This window comes from Apaloderma vittatum, unplaced genomic scaffold, assembly GCF_000703405.1.
Source record: "Apaloderma vittatum isolate BGI_N311 unplaced genomic scaffold, ASM70340v1 scaffold10117, whole genome shotgun sequence".
Classification (NCBI taxonomy): domain Eukaryota; kingdom Metazoa; phylum Chordata; class Aves; order Trogoniformes; family Trogonidae; genus Apaloderma; species Apaloderma vittatum.
In genome coordinates this window covers 1-16,736 of record NW_009726688.1, presented here as the reverse complement: position 1 = coordinate 16,736, position 16,736 = coordinate 1, and the positions used below count along the sequence as shown (strand labels likewise).

General features: G+C 49.2%; 1 protein-coding gene across 1 annotated transcript; it reads left to right on the top strand.

The window, feature by feature from the left end:
- Nucleotides 1–3,392: 3,392 nt before the first annotated feature.
- On the top strand, nt 3,393–12,704 carry DHRS11 (dehydrogenase/reductase (SDR family) member 11). Its single transcript, XM_009873382.1, has 6 exons — nt 3,393–3,600; nt 9,599–9,693; nt 10,131–10,260; nt 10,642–10,734; nt 11,362–11,427; nt 12,394–12,704. Exons 1-6 carry the CDS (start codon nt 3,481–3,483, stop codon nt 12,433–12,435), a joined length of 546 nt encoding a protein of 181 aa, XP_009871684.1. The 5' UTR covers nt 3,393–3,480; the 3' UTR covers nt 12,436–12,704.
- The last annotated feature ends 4,032 nt before the right edge of the window (nt 12,705–16,736 follow it).

Sequence of the window (16,736 nt, the reverse complement as noted above, 5' to 3'; positions counted from 1 at the left end):
CTGCTCCTTCATCGGAGTTGCTGGACTGCAGCCCGTGGTGTTTAGACCCTGCCTGCCTCCACTGAGGAGCTACACTGAGCACTGAAAGTTTCCCCGAACGGTGAAAAGTGACAGCTCGACACTGAAACAGAGATATTAAACGTGGCGTTTCCCTCTGGGGAGTAGATGAGCTTGTCTGTCCTTTCCCATCCGTGCTGATGGGCCCTTCTTCCTCCCAGCCGGCTGTCCTGGCACGAGTCCTCTTTTGGGAGATTCAACCCAATCCCTTGTGCTTGTATTTCGCATATTTTAAGGTCATGGGCGTTGCTCGATTCAAGTTTGGCAGGACTGGTTCCTGCCGTGAACTTTAAGCCTTCCTGGGACACGCCACGATGCTCAGCCTCAGGACCCGGCGGGTGCTCTGCCTTTCTTTTCTGTGCGTGAGCACGCTCGCTTTGAGAGACAGCACCCCGCTTTACCTGTGATGAGCACAGACACCAGCAAGGAGGATGTGAGGCACCCTTGAAAGGTAACTTGACCCAGCTCTCGTTCAAGCAAACTAAACGTGGCTGGGCAATTGCAGCCCTCTTCTAAAGAGCGAATTAAGACCATACTTCTGGCCAGGAGCTGGAGAGCTAGTAAGAAGACGTGCCAGACACGAGCCCTGATGCTTTACAAGCAGATACTGGATGGGATGGATCCCTTAGGGATGGAGCGAGCGCTGAAGCTGTCACCTCGGTGTCAGGTTATGAAGAACGTGGCTGATGGCCCCTTGCCTATTTTTCCCTCTTGTGACTTTGCAGGAGCAAGACCCCATCCCTGAAGTGGTTTAATACCAGCAGCCCTTCGAACTGCTTTTAATTTTCTAAATGCTGTTCTGGCAGATTTCTCCCCCGCCCCCAACTGTTTTCTCAAGTGTGTACTCTGATCTTTTAAAAGTATGTATTTTTCTACTACTATCAGCACATAATCCACAAGATTGCATGTGTGGCAAAGTGAAACCAGCCCTGGGAGGGTATGGAGAGGTACGATTCGATCCCCAGGGTGCCTTTGTTCTCTGTCGGGCAGGAGTATTGTCTGGGTCAGCCCAAGCAGAGCTCTCCAGAGAGTGTGATGCTGTTGGGATGTATCGATCTCTGGGCTGAACTCAGCACGTCTGTCCTCTCCTCGCTTGGAGCAATAATTCCTGTGTTACTGCGGTGCCTTCACTGAAATGGAGCGGAGAAAGGAGAGTGGCTTCTGGACCAGAGCCTTCAACCTGGGCTGGTTTGGTCTTGTGGTCCACGAAAGCTGTGGGTTGCTGTGAAAGGCAAATCAGAAAAGCTTAAACTCACTTTTCAGGGACTTAGCCCACCTCTGCGGTGGTCTTGGGTGTTGAGAAAGGTTGGAAATCATTCACCAAACAGAGCCACTTGCCACAGAGTAATTAAAATAAATGTGCTTGGAAAAGGGAGGGGTTTGGAGGCCCTGGCGTGTCTGTCCTCCTCCCAGTGAGGATGCTCAGCCCTGCTTTGTGTAAAACTTGGCTAAGAGAAAGCTGGTGGCCAAAAAAAGCCATTGGCAAAGAGCACGCTTTATGGTTTGGAGTTGGGAGCCCATTCACATCTTTAGGTGGATTTTTTTTTTCTTCTCCCGTCTTTGCACTTTGGTGGCCTCCTTGTTATCCCGAGGCACGCGGCCGTCCTGTGTTGGGTGGCTGGGGAGCGGAGAGCCGATTCGAACAAAACTTCAGGGACCAGGACCTGCAGGTTTTGTGACAGTGCTGGCATCTGCCGTGTGGGATGGCACACGCTGGGGGCCAGCTGGATGGGAGCTGGGCCCCTGCTTTGGTTTAGCATTCGCCAGGTCCCATGGTATTCGTGAACTGGTGCAGCCCCATGAGCTCTCCTGCCAGCCTGTGCCAGGGGAGCAGGTGCCATGCTGTCTCTGATTTTTATTTTTTTTCCTTCTCTTTCCACTTTCCCTTATGTTCCATGTATTTTTTTTTTCTCTTTTGTCTAATGTTTATTTCAGAATTGGGACACTGGGCTGGCTGACAAAGTCTGCAAGTGTCACTGATGCTGGGTGTTTTGGGGGGCAAATCACTCCCTGCAGCAGCCACCAAAAGATGAACTCTGCTAAGTGAAAGGGACAGGGGACCCTGGGTCTTGCCAGCTTCCCCTGGGAGAAAGTCACCTTTGGTGCTCTGATTTGTCACTGCTTTTATGAGAGCAAGCTGCGTCGACACCAGCGTGGCTCTCCAGGCTCCTTCCCGTGTCAGTGCAGGTGTTGGGGCTGATTTCAAGCATCTGCCTTGTCCAAAATGTGGGAATTGCTCCATGTGTCTTCCTGAAGCACCAGGAGCTGCTGACCCAGCCTGGGAGGTGATGCTGTGCATCACAGCAAGCAAAAAAAAACAAAACAAAAAACACAAAAAAACCCAAAGTCAGTGCCCGTGCAGCGTGAGCTTCCCGCTGGTGTTTCGGGTGATCCCAGCTGGTGCTTCGGCTTCCCCGCATCCTTGTTTGTGGGTGAGCTCCAGCGCAGGGGCTGTGCTCCGAGCTCGGCAGCCACCTTCATGTGTGATCGCCATCCCTTGTCCTCTGTTTCCAGGCAGGCGACTCCTGTGCTGGGGCCTCGCTCCTTCTTTGATAACCAACGCAGCCCTTGGTACGTGGGGAGGAGCGGGAGAGCCGCCTCTGGCAGGAGGAGAGCTTTATTGCACCCGCTGAAATGTCACGTTGGTGAAACCGCCGTGGGCGATGGCGTTCGAGTGATGTGGTGGACGTTTGTAGCCAGAGTCCATCTCTCCGCAGGAACCAGACATCACGTGGGCTTGCGCTGGAAGCTGTCACTGTCGCTAACGTGACACATCAGAGACGAGATGCTGCTTCTCATTAGCATCAGGGGGTAAAGGGCATCCTCCAGAGGATTTGGCACGGTGGCTGCGGCATCATTCACACGGGCGGTCAGCAGCAGCTCTTGGCCTTTCATTGCTTTATATCATCTAGTCTGGTAAAAGATTTGGATGCTTGGTAATGGCTAATGAGGAATTGTCAGGCAAGCGATCGCCGCATCTTTTATGCGCGCAGCAGTGGGGCAGGCGCAGCAGTACTTACTGGTGTTTTGCCAGCACCTACTCACCTCGACCTGCATTTCCTGGGGAGGTGGATGAGCACAGAGGGTGTCCTCAAGTTTAATAACTTCATGGCTGAAACACTCGGACTCTCACGTATATCGATATTTGTTCTTTCTTTATTAGCACTTACAAAGATTCTTCTCTAGTGCAAGCTTTTAGGATGGGCTCGCTGGGAAGCTTGCTGTGTTTTATTAGCCCTGGGGTGTGTTTTTAAGGAAATGGCTGGATAAAACTGCTCCATGAGGAGGAGAGGAGGCTGATGGCTGTTTTTTCCCTTCCTTTCTCTTCCCTAGAAACTGGCAGCTGAATGCCAGAGCGCCGGCTACCCAGGGACCCTCATCCCATACAAGTGCGATCTCTCCAACGAAGAGGAGATCCTGTCGATGTTCTCCGCCATCAAGACCCTTCATCAAGGAGTTGATGTCTGCATCAACAACGCGGGGCTGGCTCGCCCGGAGCCCCTGCTCTCCGGGAAAACGGAGGGCTGGCGGACAATGATAGACGTGAGTGGTGCGACTGGGACAGAGGGAAGTGTGCTAGATTTATTTTTTTTTTTTAAATTTCTTCTGGCCACCAGCACCATTGTCCCGTCTGTGTCCCCATCTGCTTATTTCACGTGTGCAGAGCTGAGGACCTGCTTCCCACCTGGCTCTGATGGGACCTGGGTTTGTCGATCGGGAAGCGGAGGGGTGTCGTGCACTGCTGAGCCACCTGCCTTCACCTGGGAGGATGGAAACACTTGATACCTTCAGTGGCATTTTTTCTTTTAGCTTGGTGTCTTTCTAAAGGGTTATGAGCCTCACTTCTTTTTGTCTTCGATAAAATAAGAAATTGAATGCCAAGAGCTGGCTTTTGTAGCTAATCCTGTTAGTTGTAGCAGTGGGTTGTAAAATGGGCAGATTCTTTTGAGCTTAAAAAGCTGTAATGCTTTTTGTCTTTAAAGCTTAATTTTTCTGCCCGTAATCTGGTTAGAGCTGGATGCAAACGAGGCAATTTCATATGCCGAGCTGGGAGTTTGTGCCGTTTATTAGCAGTGCTTCTCCCTGGGTCTTGCTGTCCTGAGGTGCTGCTGTGATGAGACTTCACCATCTTTTGTCACCATGCGATGGCCTTTTTCTGCTTGTAGCAGTGGCAGCCACAGCTGTGGGACCCCGGGTCAGTTTGCCTGCCCTTGCAACAGCCCGTCTGTACCGGCCTTCCTGCAGCTCTGGCTGGTGAGATGCTGAAACAGGAGCTTTATGTGAAGGTGATTGTCCCCTCCTGTCCTACCACTTTTTGTGCCTGAAAGCATTATCCTCATGGGAACAGGAGTTGAATTCGTGGATTTGAGTAAGCCTTGTAGCACCTCCAGCAGCTAGGAGAGCTTGTCCTAGTGAAGGAAACGACGTGTCTATTGGAAAAGCTGCTTGGGACCGTGACGTCTGGAAACAGGAGCTTTATGTGAAGGTGATTGTCCCCTCCTGTCCTACCACTTTTTGTGCCTGAAAGCATTATCCTCATGGGAACAGGAGTTGAATTCGTGGATTTGAGTAAGCCTTGTAGCACCTCCAGCAGCTAGGAGAGCTTGTCCTAGTGAAGGAAACGACGTGTCTATTGGAAAAGCTGCTTGGGACCGTGACGTCTGACGGTGGAGCCAGCTGGGATCCATCGGCTCCTGAAGCAGCCGGTGGCTGTTCATCCAGCAGTAGTTTCAGGCGCTGTGTAAAGCCAAACGGAGAGGTACTTTGAGGCCTCAGTCTCCTGCTGCCAGGGCAAGAGCTGCCGTATCCTGGCTAATTAAGTTCTTGTTAGGATTTTGGCTGGTCTGCTGGTTGCTGTGACTGCAGCCAGAGCAAACTTGGCTCAGCTTTGTCTGCCCAGCCAGGCTTTTGTGGGTTGCCCAGCCTGGGTCACTGCACAGCCACATCTCCCCGTCCACGGTTGCCATAGAGTCTTTAAAGAAAATTAGGTGCAGTGTAGCTGAGGCTGAGCCCGTGTGAAGCGGGGCATTTCCCAGAATTGTCTCGCTGTGAGCCTGGCCCTACGGGTCGCCTGCGCCTTGTAAACTCCTTGTCCTGTGATCACATCTTGAGTGGAAGACTCCATGGATGCTGTGTCCCCCTCATGCTTGTTTATTCTTCTGACCTTTTGTTCTTCTTAAGTTGGGCGTGCTGGGGGGACACACATGGCTTTTGCCAGCTGAAGACCCTTCCCATCTCCATATTCCCTTCCATCGCTGCTCAGGAGAGAGTGCTCCTTCTGTATGGAAGATTTTTGGAACAGGGGTTGTCCTGTATGAGGCACTCCAGTGTTGGTATTTACAGTGGCTCCAAGTTTGGGAGCCTGTGGGGTCCTCCCCGTCTTTGTGGGTGCTGCTGTGGGCACCCTTTGGAGCAACTTTGGGGTGACAGATGGGATGGGAGGAGAGGCAGGGTGCTGGCTCAGGGCAGTAATCAGAAAGACAGGCTGGGGAGCATGTTTTATTCCCAGAGGTGATCTGTATGGCTGTATCTGCTCTCCTTGCTTGGCAAAAATGCCGTTGTAGCCCTGGGAACAGACTGAGATACCCAAACTTTCTTCCTCTACTGGCAGATTTTTTCCTCTCGCCAGCTTCCAGCAGCTGGTATTTGCTCTTGGGTTTGCTCTTGACTTGTAGCTGAATAATGCTGACACCTGTAATGCAAAGGTGAAGCCCTGTGATGCTCCAGAGCCAAACGCTTCACCCACCTCAGCCTCGGCAGCCTGACAAGCCTGGACTTTGCTTCTTAGGCTGCTGGTAGGCGGTTGAAATAGCTCAGGGTTTTTCCTGCTGCGTGCCCCTGTTTGTTTTGTGGCTGCACCCTCCCCGCTTGGAAATCTTGCCCTCCGAGCGCGTGGTGGCTGTGCGGGCGCCGGCGTGGCAGCCGGGCCCGTGGAGGGATCTGCAGTGACAGCTCTCCCCGCTGCGGCACGTCAGCCCCGGGGAAACACTCGCCAGGCCCGTTTCTCCGACATGCTCTGAAGCTCTTGGAGGGTCAGGATGCGGGAAGGTTGCCAGCACCTTTCACGGGCCACTGGGCTTTGGCAGAGCTGAGCGGGAGCAGGGAAGCTTCTTCCAAAGGTCCCTTGGAGAAAGGCAGCACGGTTTGAGATGCTGTTGGAGAGTTTTGATGTGCTCCTGGACTGTGAGACAGCTAAAAGTTTCTAAACGGCCATCGATGTATTGATTTAGGAGGCATTAGGGCCTTAAATTAAAGGCTTTTTTTTCTTTTGGGTAAATTGATTTTTATTTCCATGCATTTTTTATGAGCTTTGAGGCTCCGTCTCCTTCCAGACTCCCCTCTCAGTATACCTATTCTGCAAAATTTCTGCTCTGCATCTAGCAAATTGAAATCGTATCATCGTTCGCCTATTCCTCCTCTCTTTTAATGTTCCTTATCGTGTGGAGTTCATTCCCGAGGGGGGAGCTGCTTCTCCGTGGGCTGCAGGAGTCTCCTGTTGGGAATCGTGTCTGTTGCTTTACAGCGGTGCAGAGCCCAGCGTTGCCGGCCAGCTAATTCGGTCTGTGAGGTGGGAGCGTGTTACCACAGGCAGGTTCTGAGCCCGTCGTCTTTTGGTTCACATCTTCCCTCACCTTTTCTCTCTACTTGTTTGTGCGGTTGTGCTTGACGCGAGGCTGGAGCAAAGTCCTCCAGCCGTCCCCGATGCTGGGACTGGGTGCTGTGTACACACTGACTCAAGGCTCTGGGATTCAAATGGCTCCTTCACATTTTACATACTGACCTTTACAGCCAGGAATTCAAGCTGAACTTTCCGTTTGCACCGTTCAGGGCACAAAGGACTGGAGCACACATCCTCTGGACACTAAGTGGGTTTAATTCTTCTTAGCATTATTCACAGAGCGAGGCTCTGTTCTTTTTGCTTTTATATACCATCTGTGCAGAGATATGTTGTCCATAACATGCGTTTTTATATGCGCCTAGGAGGTGGGATACTCGTTCTGATGCCTTAGAAAAGGCTGATTCTGGAAAGCGAAATGCTCGGCTTTTCCAGAGGCAGGATCTTTTATATTCTCCCAGCCTGGCAGTTGGAACTCATTAATTACTAGAAAATGCGCCTTCATTGTTTCTGTTGCATTAGCACACGCAGGCGGTGGTCACGGACCTGCTGCCTTGCGCAGCACGCTGTGTGAAGGCAGAGCACAGATGTGCTGGCCCTCTTTGCTAAAGGGACCTTTGTACCTTTTGTTCTTAAAAGCGGAACGAGGCTGAAAAATGTCTTGCGTAGATATTTGTAATGACAGCCTTCAGACTGTTTCTCACATCATTACAGCACTAAGCCTTGCTCATTTTCCAAGCATGTTTTTAGGTTCCTGAGTGCCCGTTCTGTGTTTTGAAATGGGATTTCACCCAAAAATCCTGTGGGTGCTGTTGGGAAAAGGCAGCGAGGCGATCCCTGCTCAGCTGCCTTCCAGCCAGTTGTTTTGTTGTACCAGAGTGTCTTGTCGTACGGGCTCTGGACTTTCGCATGCGGCTGTTGATTAGCATCTTGCTTTGCCAGTAGTTGTCAAAATGTTGTAACTCTTACCACTCAAGGAAGAGTCGCTCGGTGTGAGTCACAGCGTTGGAGCTGGGTGCCAGGCTTTAGGCTGATGTTACCCTCTAGTGGCCTGTGGATGTGGAGTGGAATTGGTGAGCGACCGCACAACCACACGGTGCCTGCCTGGCGGGTCCAGGGTGTCCTGGGGTGGGGAGGAAACCAGGGATTTTGCTTGTTGCAAAGGCTTTTTATACTAACAGTTGCCCGGATCCGTATGTGAAAGGACTAGTTCTTCCCTTGGTTAGGATATCAGAGTGGAGCAGGTTACTGCTGCTTTCCTTGACGCAGCTTACTGTGAAATGGAGAAGTCTTTAGATGCCCCTAATCCTCTGAGCTTTGCTGCAGTGCTGAGGTGCTGCTTCTGCTGACACGTCTGCTAACTTTCTTCCTTGCACAACCAACGTAAATCTTCAACCTGGTGCAGGGTAATTTATCTCTCTAGTTCCAGGTGTGATGACTGAGATATCCAGTGGTGACTGTGTGCTCAACCAAAGCGCACTGAGATGAGGATGATGACTCCTCTTGTTGTGTTGCCTGGGTACTCCAAGACCAGATAAACATGCCAAGACAACAACTCACAAGCATGGTCTCTAGTAATGAAGGGGAAGTAATGACTGATGCAAAAGCAGTGACCTGAAGATCCTTCAGCTGACCCTGATTGTCTTTTGTGTGCTGCTCAGTAATTACATCTCTCAAATCCATCCCTGTCTGCCCATTACTTTCTGGTCTCCAAACTAATGTTCCTCTCTTGCACGTCCTTCTGTGCTAGCAAGTCCTAGTTAGCCTGCCCCATTCTTACTTTTAAGTTTTGCAGTGGTGATAGCCAGCCCTCTTGCCTATCTTTGTTCCTGCTGCTCCTCCTGACTTGTGATTCATCAGAAATTTAGTTCTGCCTGGATATTTGGTAGGACCTGCCAGTGTGTTCTGCCTTGAAGTGATTACATCCTTTCTACCTCTCAGCCATTTGTCCAAATCTAAACCACTATAGACTCAAGCAATTAGCGCTGCCGCTGAGATGACTTGCACGTCGATCTTGCACACACCTCTGGGCGCTTCGTGTTCCAGCTGGGGGAGTTTCCGTATCTCCATCTTCCTGGAAACTTTGGCTCTTTGTTTTATGGTCAGCAAATGCTTCAGGCACCTGCACGTTAATGGTGCCACATTGCAGAGACAATATGACTGAGTTTAACCAAGCCACAGTGTGCTGGGAAGTGCTGGTCCAAAGAGCAAGAGCCTGGGAAGCTCTGGATCCTGTGCTAAAGGACTGGATAAATTGCCGTGTCCTTTCTTCCTTGGCTTATCCAGGCAAGGCTGAGGAAAATGTCAGCAGACAGCATGACAGATTTCGTAGCTGCAGGGTTACTTGTCCACTCTGGCCTTCCCCGTGGCACGATGGCATCTCTGGCTCTGGTTGTGCAGGGGAGGCGCTTTGCTGGCCATGTGGTTTGCAGTGGCTCTGAGCGCCTGGCTCTCTGACAGGCAATATCTGGGGATTTCCTCGTTAACTAGCTGACCTAATTACCTGCTGTTAGTGTCCTATCAGCTGCACAAACATCAGTGCTGCACAAAATAAACAACTTTGTCTCCTGGACAGAGTGCTGACTGTGGGGAAGTGGGTTTGTTCTCCCTTACTTCATGCTCTATGTTCACACTCGCCCCTAAAACAATAAAATCCATTTATTTCTGGCAGGGGCCAAGGCTGCCTCACAAGACTGGGTATCTGTGCCTGTCCTGCCCAAACCCCTTGTGACCGCAGCCCCCAGATTAGTCACAATGTGATATGGAGGGTGTGTACGTGTATTTCCCTCTTTTGGCATTTGCAAGAATTGCAGTGGATCGGGGACTGGAACCTGCGCCCGTGGGTTCGGGTGTGCCGGGGGGCAAGTCAAAGGATTCCGGGCGAGGCTGCTGGTTTTAGTTTCTTCTTCTTTTCGCTTCCCTCAGGTCAATGTGATGGCTGTGAGCATCTGCACCCGAGAGGCCTACCAGTCCATGAAAGAGAGAAACATTGATGATGGGCATATTATTAACATTAACAGGTACGCGGCAGGGGGGGAATGTGGGATCAGCCACGTGGGCTTCCTCCTCCCTGCCTCACAGAGAGGATTTAAGCAGGGAAGCTTTAATCTCAGAGTGGGCTGATAGTGCCCAAAAGGGGTTTTCCAAGGATTGCGGTGGTTGATTTTAACCTCCGCTGGTCTAAATGCAAAAAAGACCAAACCGGGGAGAAAGGATAATGGTAACTGCTCGTGATGGTGCAAGGTTGAAGACTGAAACTTCTCGACCAGCTCCAGGAACCAGCTGTGTCGAGAGGGGCCGCTGGTGACGTGCGTTTCCTGCAGGAGAGGGGAGTTCCTCGTGTTGCCACCATGTTGACGCCTCTTTCTGCGGTCGTTCTGGCAGTTTGAATATCCGTTTGGTTTCTTCTCGGGACTCTGCTCGCCTCTCAGCGCTTTCTTTTCTGCTCTCTCCTCAGCATGAACGGCCACAGCGTTGTGCCACAGTCGGTGGTGCATTTTTACAGTGCCACCAAGTACGCCGTGACAGCCCTCACGGAGGGGCTGAGGCAAGAACTCAGAGAAGCAAAGACTCATATACGAGCTACAGTGAGTACTATGGGCTCTCTCCTGCTTTTGTGGGCGGTAGAGGTTTTCCCTTGGATAAACAGGCAAGGAAATGCCAAAAAAGTGCACGGAAATGCCAAAAAAGTGCACAGAAATGCCAAAAAAGGGGCATGAAGAGGGAAGTACCCACCCGTGGTTCCCCAGAGGTGCCTGCTGCAACAATCATTAAGGCAAAGCCTGCTCACTTGCACTGTTCCCTTAGAATAAGGGTGAGGAAGGAGTACAACAGAAAGGGGGCTGGGCTGGGGGTTTTCTTTTGGCTTTTTCAGTGCTTAAAAGTTTTATCTCCTTTTCTTATGTTCTTTTACTGAAGGGGAATTACAAATCCTATTAGGATGTGCTCTGCCTGTTTTTTTTCCCCAGTGTATATCTCCAGGACTGGTGGAAACGGGATTTGCTTTTAAACTTCACGATAACGACCCTGAGAGAGCTGCTGCAACCTATGAGAGCATTCGGGTAGGACCTGGAGAAATGGAAACAGAGGGAAGTGACTCTGATTATAGCTTAACAGTCTCTAACAGCACGAGGAACTAGTTCTGCGGAGTGCCCAGTGCTTTCCAGAATGGGATTGGCATCCCCAAAGCATTTACACCTCAGATTTTTGCGTTGGTATTTACACACTATGTAGATTTTCCTTCAGATTCAGTTTCTGACTCCCTATGTTTTTCCTTTTATTTTAGTGTTCCTGTAAATAAATATCAGTCAGCTTTTGACATTTTGCAGGCTATGGCTTCTCTACTGAAGAGAAAATATAATAAACAAACATGTCTGTGCAAGGAGAAAAGCGAGAGTGTGTTGTCTTGCAGGTGGCCAGCGCAGAATTTGGTGTGCTTCTCTGAGAATTTTTGATAAGAATGGCAGAACGCCTGTCGTATGATTATTCACAGCAAATGGAGAATTATCAGCACCACGCGTGTCCCTTGTTAAATTTTTCATGGATTTTTTTTCCTGCTTGTTCGCATCTCTTTGACACGCCCCTGGTGACACTGTCAGAGCTCATGACTGATGGTTAGGAGAGGAGTGATCTCGCGGTTAACTTTCTGAAGTGCCCTTTGGCTGAGAACCTCTCTCCTTTCTTTCCAGTGTCTCAAAGCTGAAGATATGGCTAACGCTGTCATATATGTCCTCAGCGCCCCACCTCACGTACAGGTAGGCTGTGGTTGGGTTGGAGGATGCTGCAGCAGGTGGCTGAAGGTGGAGAGTGGAACCGCTGCCCCGACATTTGCTAATCGGTGTCACAGCCACTCGGAGCCTGGGCTGGGGATTAGCAGCGATCACGTTTGTTTACGTGATGGGATTGCCCTGCCAGGGCTGTCGCAGCCCTGTGGATCCGGCAACGGCTGCTCCAAGCCCAGAGGAGGATGACGCAAGGCAGGAGGGGACGGGAGAGATGTGGGTGCTTTCTGGCCCCCCCCTTTTTTTTTTTGGATGGTGCCATCTGAGGTTTGCTGACAGTCTTGCAGCTGGGTGTCAGGTTCTGCTGGTTGCCAAATGATGTCTTGGGGCCTGATCCTGCCAAGATCCACCCAAGGGTGGTGAGATGCTTGTGCTGTCTTCCTGGGGGAAGGGGACTTCCAGGGACTTCCCTCCTGAGAAACAACGAACATGTGACCGGTTTTGAGCTGGAGGCAGGAGGAGTGTCAAAGGTTAGTATATGCAAGATAAAAGTTCTTGTTGCAAAAGCCAACATGGATCGTGAGAGGTCTAGCAGCCCCTCGCGTGAACTCTGCTCCTCTGGAGGAAGATGTGGCCGTCCTTACATTGCATCAGTGGCAATAGCTGCCCTTAAGAGGATAAAAAGTCCTGCCCATGGCCAGTCGAGCGGTGCTGCTGCTTGAGCCTCTGTGAGCAGGACCAAACCAAAGGCTTGACCAAGGGAATGTCATCTTGCGCTCTTTTCTGCACACGTTTCTGCTTTTTATCCCTTCTGCTAAAGGCAGAGCAGTCGCATTCACCTTTTATTTCTTTTTAATATCTCAGTTAGGCTGGCTTATTTCTAGTCACAGGAACTTCCTTTACGTGCAGCTTATGGCTGTAAATGGTGCAGTGGGGAACAGGGCAGGGTTTCAAATGAGCTTCAGTGCTTCAGTGAAATCTTCTGTTGGTCTCTTTTAGATCGGAGACATACAGATGAGGCCCACGGAGCAGATATCATAGCGGACGAAGAGGACCGTGAGCAGCACCGGGTATCCACTCCACTTCGAACCTTCCGGCAATTTTAGGGTGTCGGCGGCTGGCTAGCAATTATGTAATCAAGTACCAAGGACTGTGTTTGAAGAATTCTTTGTCTCTCCCTCTCTCTGAGCTGGTGCTGGTGCTGAGCCAGTTTAAAAGGAAATAGGAGTGGGTCTCTTTCTCCCTCACTCTTTTATGAAACTGCTCAAGAGAAAAACATGTTTGAAAATAATGCAGGGAAGTGGTTTGTGGAAGATTGTTGTCTCCAGGCTGGTTTATTCTTCCTTTTGCTTTCTTTTCAAGGTTTGTTTGATCTTACTTGCTGATGCTGCGTCTGGACATAGGTGAAGTGGCACAAGATGTTTGCCGGCTTCAGTGTGCTTAGGTTTTGAGATTTTCAGTGGATGTCGTACATGAATCTGTCGAATTTTGGGGTTGTTTTCATCAGATTTGATTACTGATGGTAATGATGCATGTGATATTCTCTATTTCTTTTATACTTCCCTGCCCTAAACCCAGTGTAGAATCTCACCCACCTCCCCAGACCCTCCTCTCTCGTTCACATGGACGTTTGAGGACGTATAAATGTGTGTGCTTGCTATTTCTCTTTCTTTCTAGGTGGGTAGGTAAATAGTTGGAGGAAAAGTACCTGTACTTCTGCAGGTTTGAATGATCACCTAAGTGGCATAGTTACAGTAAGAGTGAGTTGTTTGGTATTTTTAATAAAAACTAAATGTGTGCTGTCTTGTGATCACCTCTATCATCTCCCAGCACTCTTGATGGTTTTTTTGATGTGATATTTGCATGCATTGACACTTTTCTGGAAATATTGATCGCTCTTAGACAGATGTACAGGGCTGTTTAAAGGCTGGCGCTGATGAGCTGGAAATGTCGGAAGTTTCTTTATGCGCAGAGATACAAATTCGGAGAGAGAGAGAGAGAGAGAAATGAACCATGCCGAAGCTGTCCAAAATGAAAAGGTGTTCGTTAGGGGCATTTGCCTACGACGCAGCAGGTAAAAGGGTCTGGTTCGGATCTCGTACTCGTTCTACGCTGGTGCAGCCCCGTTGTTTTGCTCTGGATTTACTCTTAACTTGAGGGAGAAGAGAATCAGCCTCTGATAACGTGCAGGGCTGGAGACTGCTGGAGTTGTCTGAAGGCTCTCACAGCGTGGCCGAAGCACGTCTGCATGTGGTCCCGCTTGCTGCAGAGCTGTGGAGCTGTTAACGTATGCGTTGCCTTAAGGTTGCAGGCTCGCTCCTGCTGCGCTCTGGCTTTTCTGTCAGTGTTTTGGAAGGTGAACCCTTGGTTGAGGTGGAGCTGGTCAGTTGATTAGAGCCAGAGAAACTTGGGTCGGGTTGTTTTGCTTACACCAGTATAGCTCTGTGGGAGTTCATGTCTTACACCACCATAAGGGAGAGCAGAATTGGGCTGCTATGTCATGAGTTTCAACTCCCTAGAAAGCCTTGGGCAAGTCACTTTACCTCTCTGCCTCAGTTTCCCCATCTGTGAAATGGGGATGATAATAACACTTACCTACCTCACAGGGGTGTTGTGAGGGCTCACAAACTTTTTGTAAAGCACTTTGAATATGAGGAGCGCTGTATAAGCGCTGAGTGTTGATTTCGAAGTATTATTATTAATTAAATCTTGTGATACATAGAATTCCTTGTGCCAAAAGTGAGCAGCTGTAGAAGGATACAAGGAGAAAACCGATAAAACGTTCCTTCGTAATAGCAAAACAAAGGCAATTTGCCCCTTATTTTCCTCTTTATAAATACATGCTCATGGTGTGTGCTGTCCATTCCTCATCCGTCACTAGTTTCTAATGGCAAGTACACGTAGCCTTGTCTCTGGACAGGGGCTTTTCATTTGCTGTGAGTGAAATTCGTGCCCTGCTCCAACGCTCTGCCCTGCCGAGGCGGTGGCTTTGCGTGGGTTCTGTGCACGGAGCTGGCTTTCACCCGCGGCACTGGGTTAGATCGTGTCCCTCAAGGAGCAGCCAGTTGCCGTCTGCGCGCAGCCAGCCATCCTCACCGCAGAGCCTGCACTGGCTGGAAAAGTTCTCCAGTCCCCAGTCCTCGATTTGGAGGCACTTGGCTAAGGAAGGTTCAGGCACTACAGTGCATTTTTAATTTTTTTTAATAATGTCCCTGTGATGTTCAGCTAGACTTGATATGAAAAATCCTGGTGTTTTTCGTAAGGGTTTCCTTTGCAGGACCTTGTTGAAATTCGGCAGATGTGCTCTGGCCTCTTTTTAAGGGAAGATGTTTGAACTAGGAGCTGGAAGCGAAAAAAAACAAAAAAATTGAGAAATTAGAAACTTCTGAGCGGAAAAAACACCCATGAGCAGGGATGTGGGAAGTGCTGGTGAAACATCTGAATTGGTGGCCGTGTATGAAGTCAAACAGTTGAAATGCATGGCTGAGGAGGGACCTAACATCCTTCTGCTCTGTAAAAGGAGACTCTGGAAGGAATTGCTTAAGATTAGGAGCTTAAAAAAGGGGCAGGCTGGGCAGTTGCTCCCTGCAAATACAGCCTGGCTGACCTGCAGCCCTAGAAGTTTGCAGGGTTTTTGGGTTGTGGTTTTGTTTGTTTGTTTGGTTTTCCCCCAAGCAAGCCTATAAAATAACTTTGAAATGATCTCCAGTATATTTTTCCATTTCAAATGTGATTTTAGGGGAAAATCCCTGCTTGCCTGTTCATTTCCCCTGTGAAACGGAGCCACAAAGGGGTTTGGTGCAGGTTGTTTGGCCGCTCTGCCTCGTGTTACCTGATGGCACCTTGAGCCACCTTCTTGGGATGGGATTGGCAGTGTGACCCCAAAGCATTTAAAAACCCCAAACTTAGGGGGTGAACTGTGTAATTCATCAGTAGGTTTCTAATTGTGAACTGTAAAATAAAGAATAAAAAGAGAAGCACACTGTGGTTCTTCTGTTGCGTATATTGTAGTTTTTATGTTAAAGCATAACATCCTTTTTACTGTTCACAGCCTAAACCTTTCTTTTTGTGAAAAGTCCAAACAGAAATGTGAAGTTTTGGCTCTTGCAGTCTCTCATGCTTGCCTTGAAGCAAGTCAGATTATCGACATCGTTAACTGGAGGTGTTTTTGTTCCCAGTCCCCTTTCCCCTTGTCCTCGCACAGACTCACCCTCCTGAGCTCAGGTTTGATGTCGTTGATACACAAGGTTTTTGCAAAATAAGTAATTAATAGCTGAATCAGCTGCCATTGCTTGGTTTGAGGCAGATATTTTGGATAACTTGTAAATAGGTAGAGCACATTTATAGAATGAATTAAAACCATGTGGTTTTTTCATATTCTTGTGCTGTGGTGTTGTATATAGTAAATATCATCAGACACGTTACCATGTTTGCTGGAGTGGTTTTATCTGGCAGATTATGTGATTTCAGAGGACCAGTCTCAGCCCCGATATTGTTTTTTGGGGTTTTTTTTGAGGGGGATGGACTACAAGAACCGTTGGCTTGGGTAAGCAACAGGAAAACCAGGATTTCACTTGAGGTCTCTCAACCTGCAAAAATCGATTTAATTGTGTTTGTGAGACCTAACCTAACTTCTGAATGAAGTCAACAGTATAGAAAAGGACTGAGCCACTCTGCAGTTCTCACTGCAAAATCTTTTAAAGATAATATTGCTGTGGTTTGTCCCTCAGGGCTCGCGCAGGCGCGTTTGCCTGAGGGATAAACCCCTGGAAGCCCTAAACCTCTCGCTCTGTGTGACCTGGTTCCCTGCTCGCCTGCCCTTTGTTGACCCATTTGTGAAATTAAAAGCCAGATGTAAGATATCGGGAATTAGAAGAGCCACGTTTTGACGTAAATTTACAGGTTTGGAGCTTGCCCAGCACTCCTGGAGCCATTTCTGCTGGCATCTAGAGAAGCGCAGTACGATGGCGTTGCCTGGGCCGTGAATGAGCCAGGACATCGCTCTCAGAACACACATTTCCAGCCCATGAGATGCTGTTTGGACGTGTGGGTTTTAGGAAATTCTGTGATTTCCATTGTCCGTGGGGTTTTACAGCCTCCCCACCCTGAGCACACACGGCCTGGGGAAATCAGGTCAGAGAGAAATCGTCACTCCGTGGGGTAACTGCCATTCAGACGCTTGGTATTTATCTATTTATTTATATATCTATCTATTTTAAATTTGTCTATCTATTTGTCTATCTATCTGTCTGTCTCTTTATCTATTTGTCTACATATCTATTTATCTGTTTGTTTGTCTATCTATTTATTTACCTATCTATTTGTCTATCTATTTATTTAAT

Coding starts and splice junctions, on each gene's coding strand:
- DHRS11 (XM_009873382.1), top strand. CDS start 3,481: ATGTTCTCCGCCATCAAGACCCTTCATCAAGGAGTTGATGTCTGCATC. Junction 9,694..10,130: donor CATATTATTAACATTAACAG/GTACGCGGCAGG, acceptor CTCTCTCCTCAG/CATGAACGGCCACAGCGTTG. Junction 10,735..11,361: donor CAACCTATGAGAGCATTCGG/GTAGGACCTGGA, acceptor CTTTCTTTCCAG/TGTCTCAAAGCTGAAGATAT.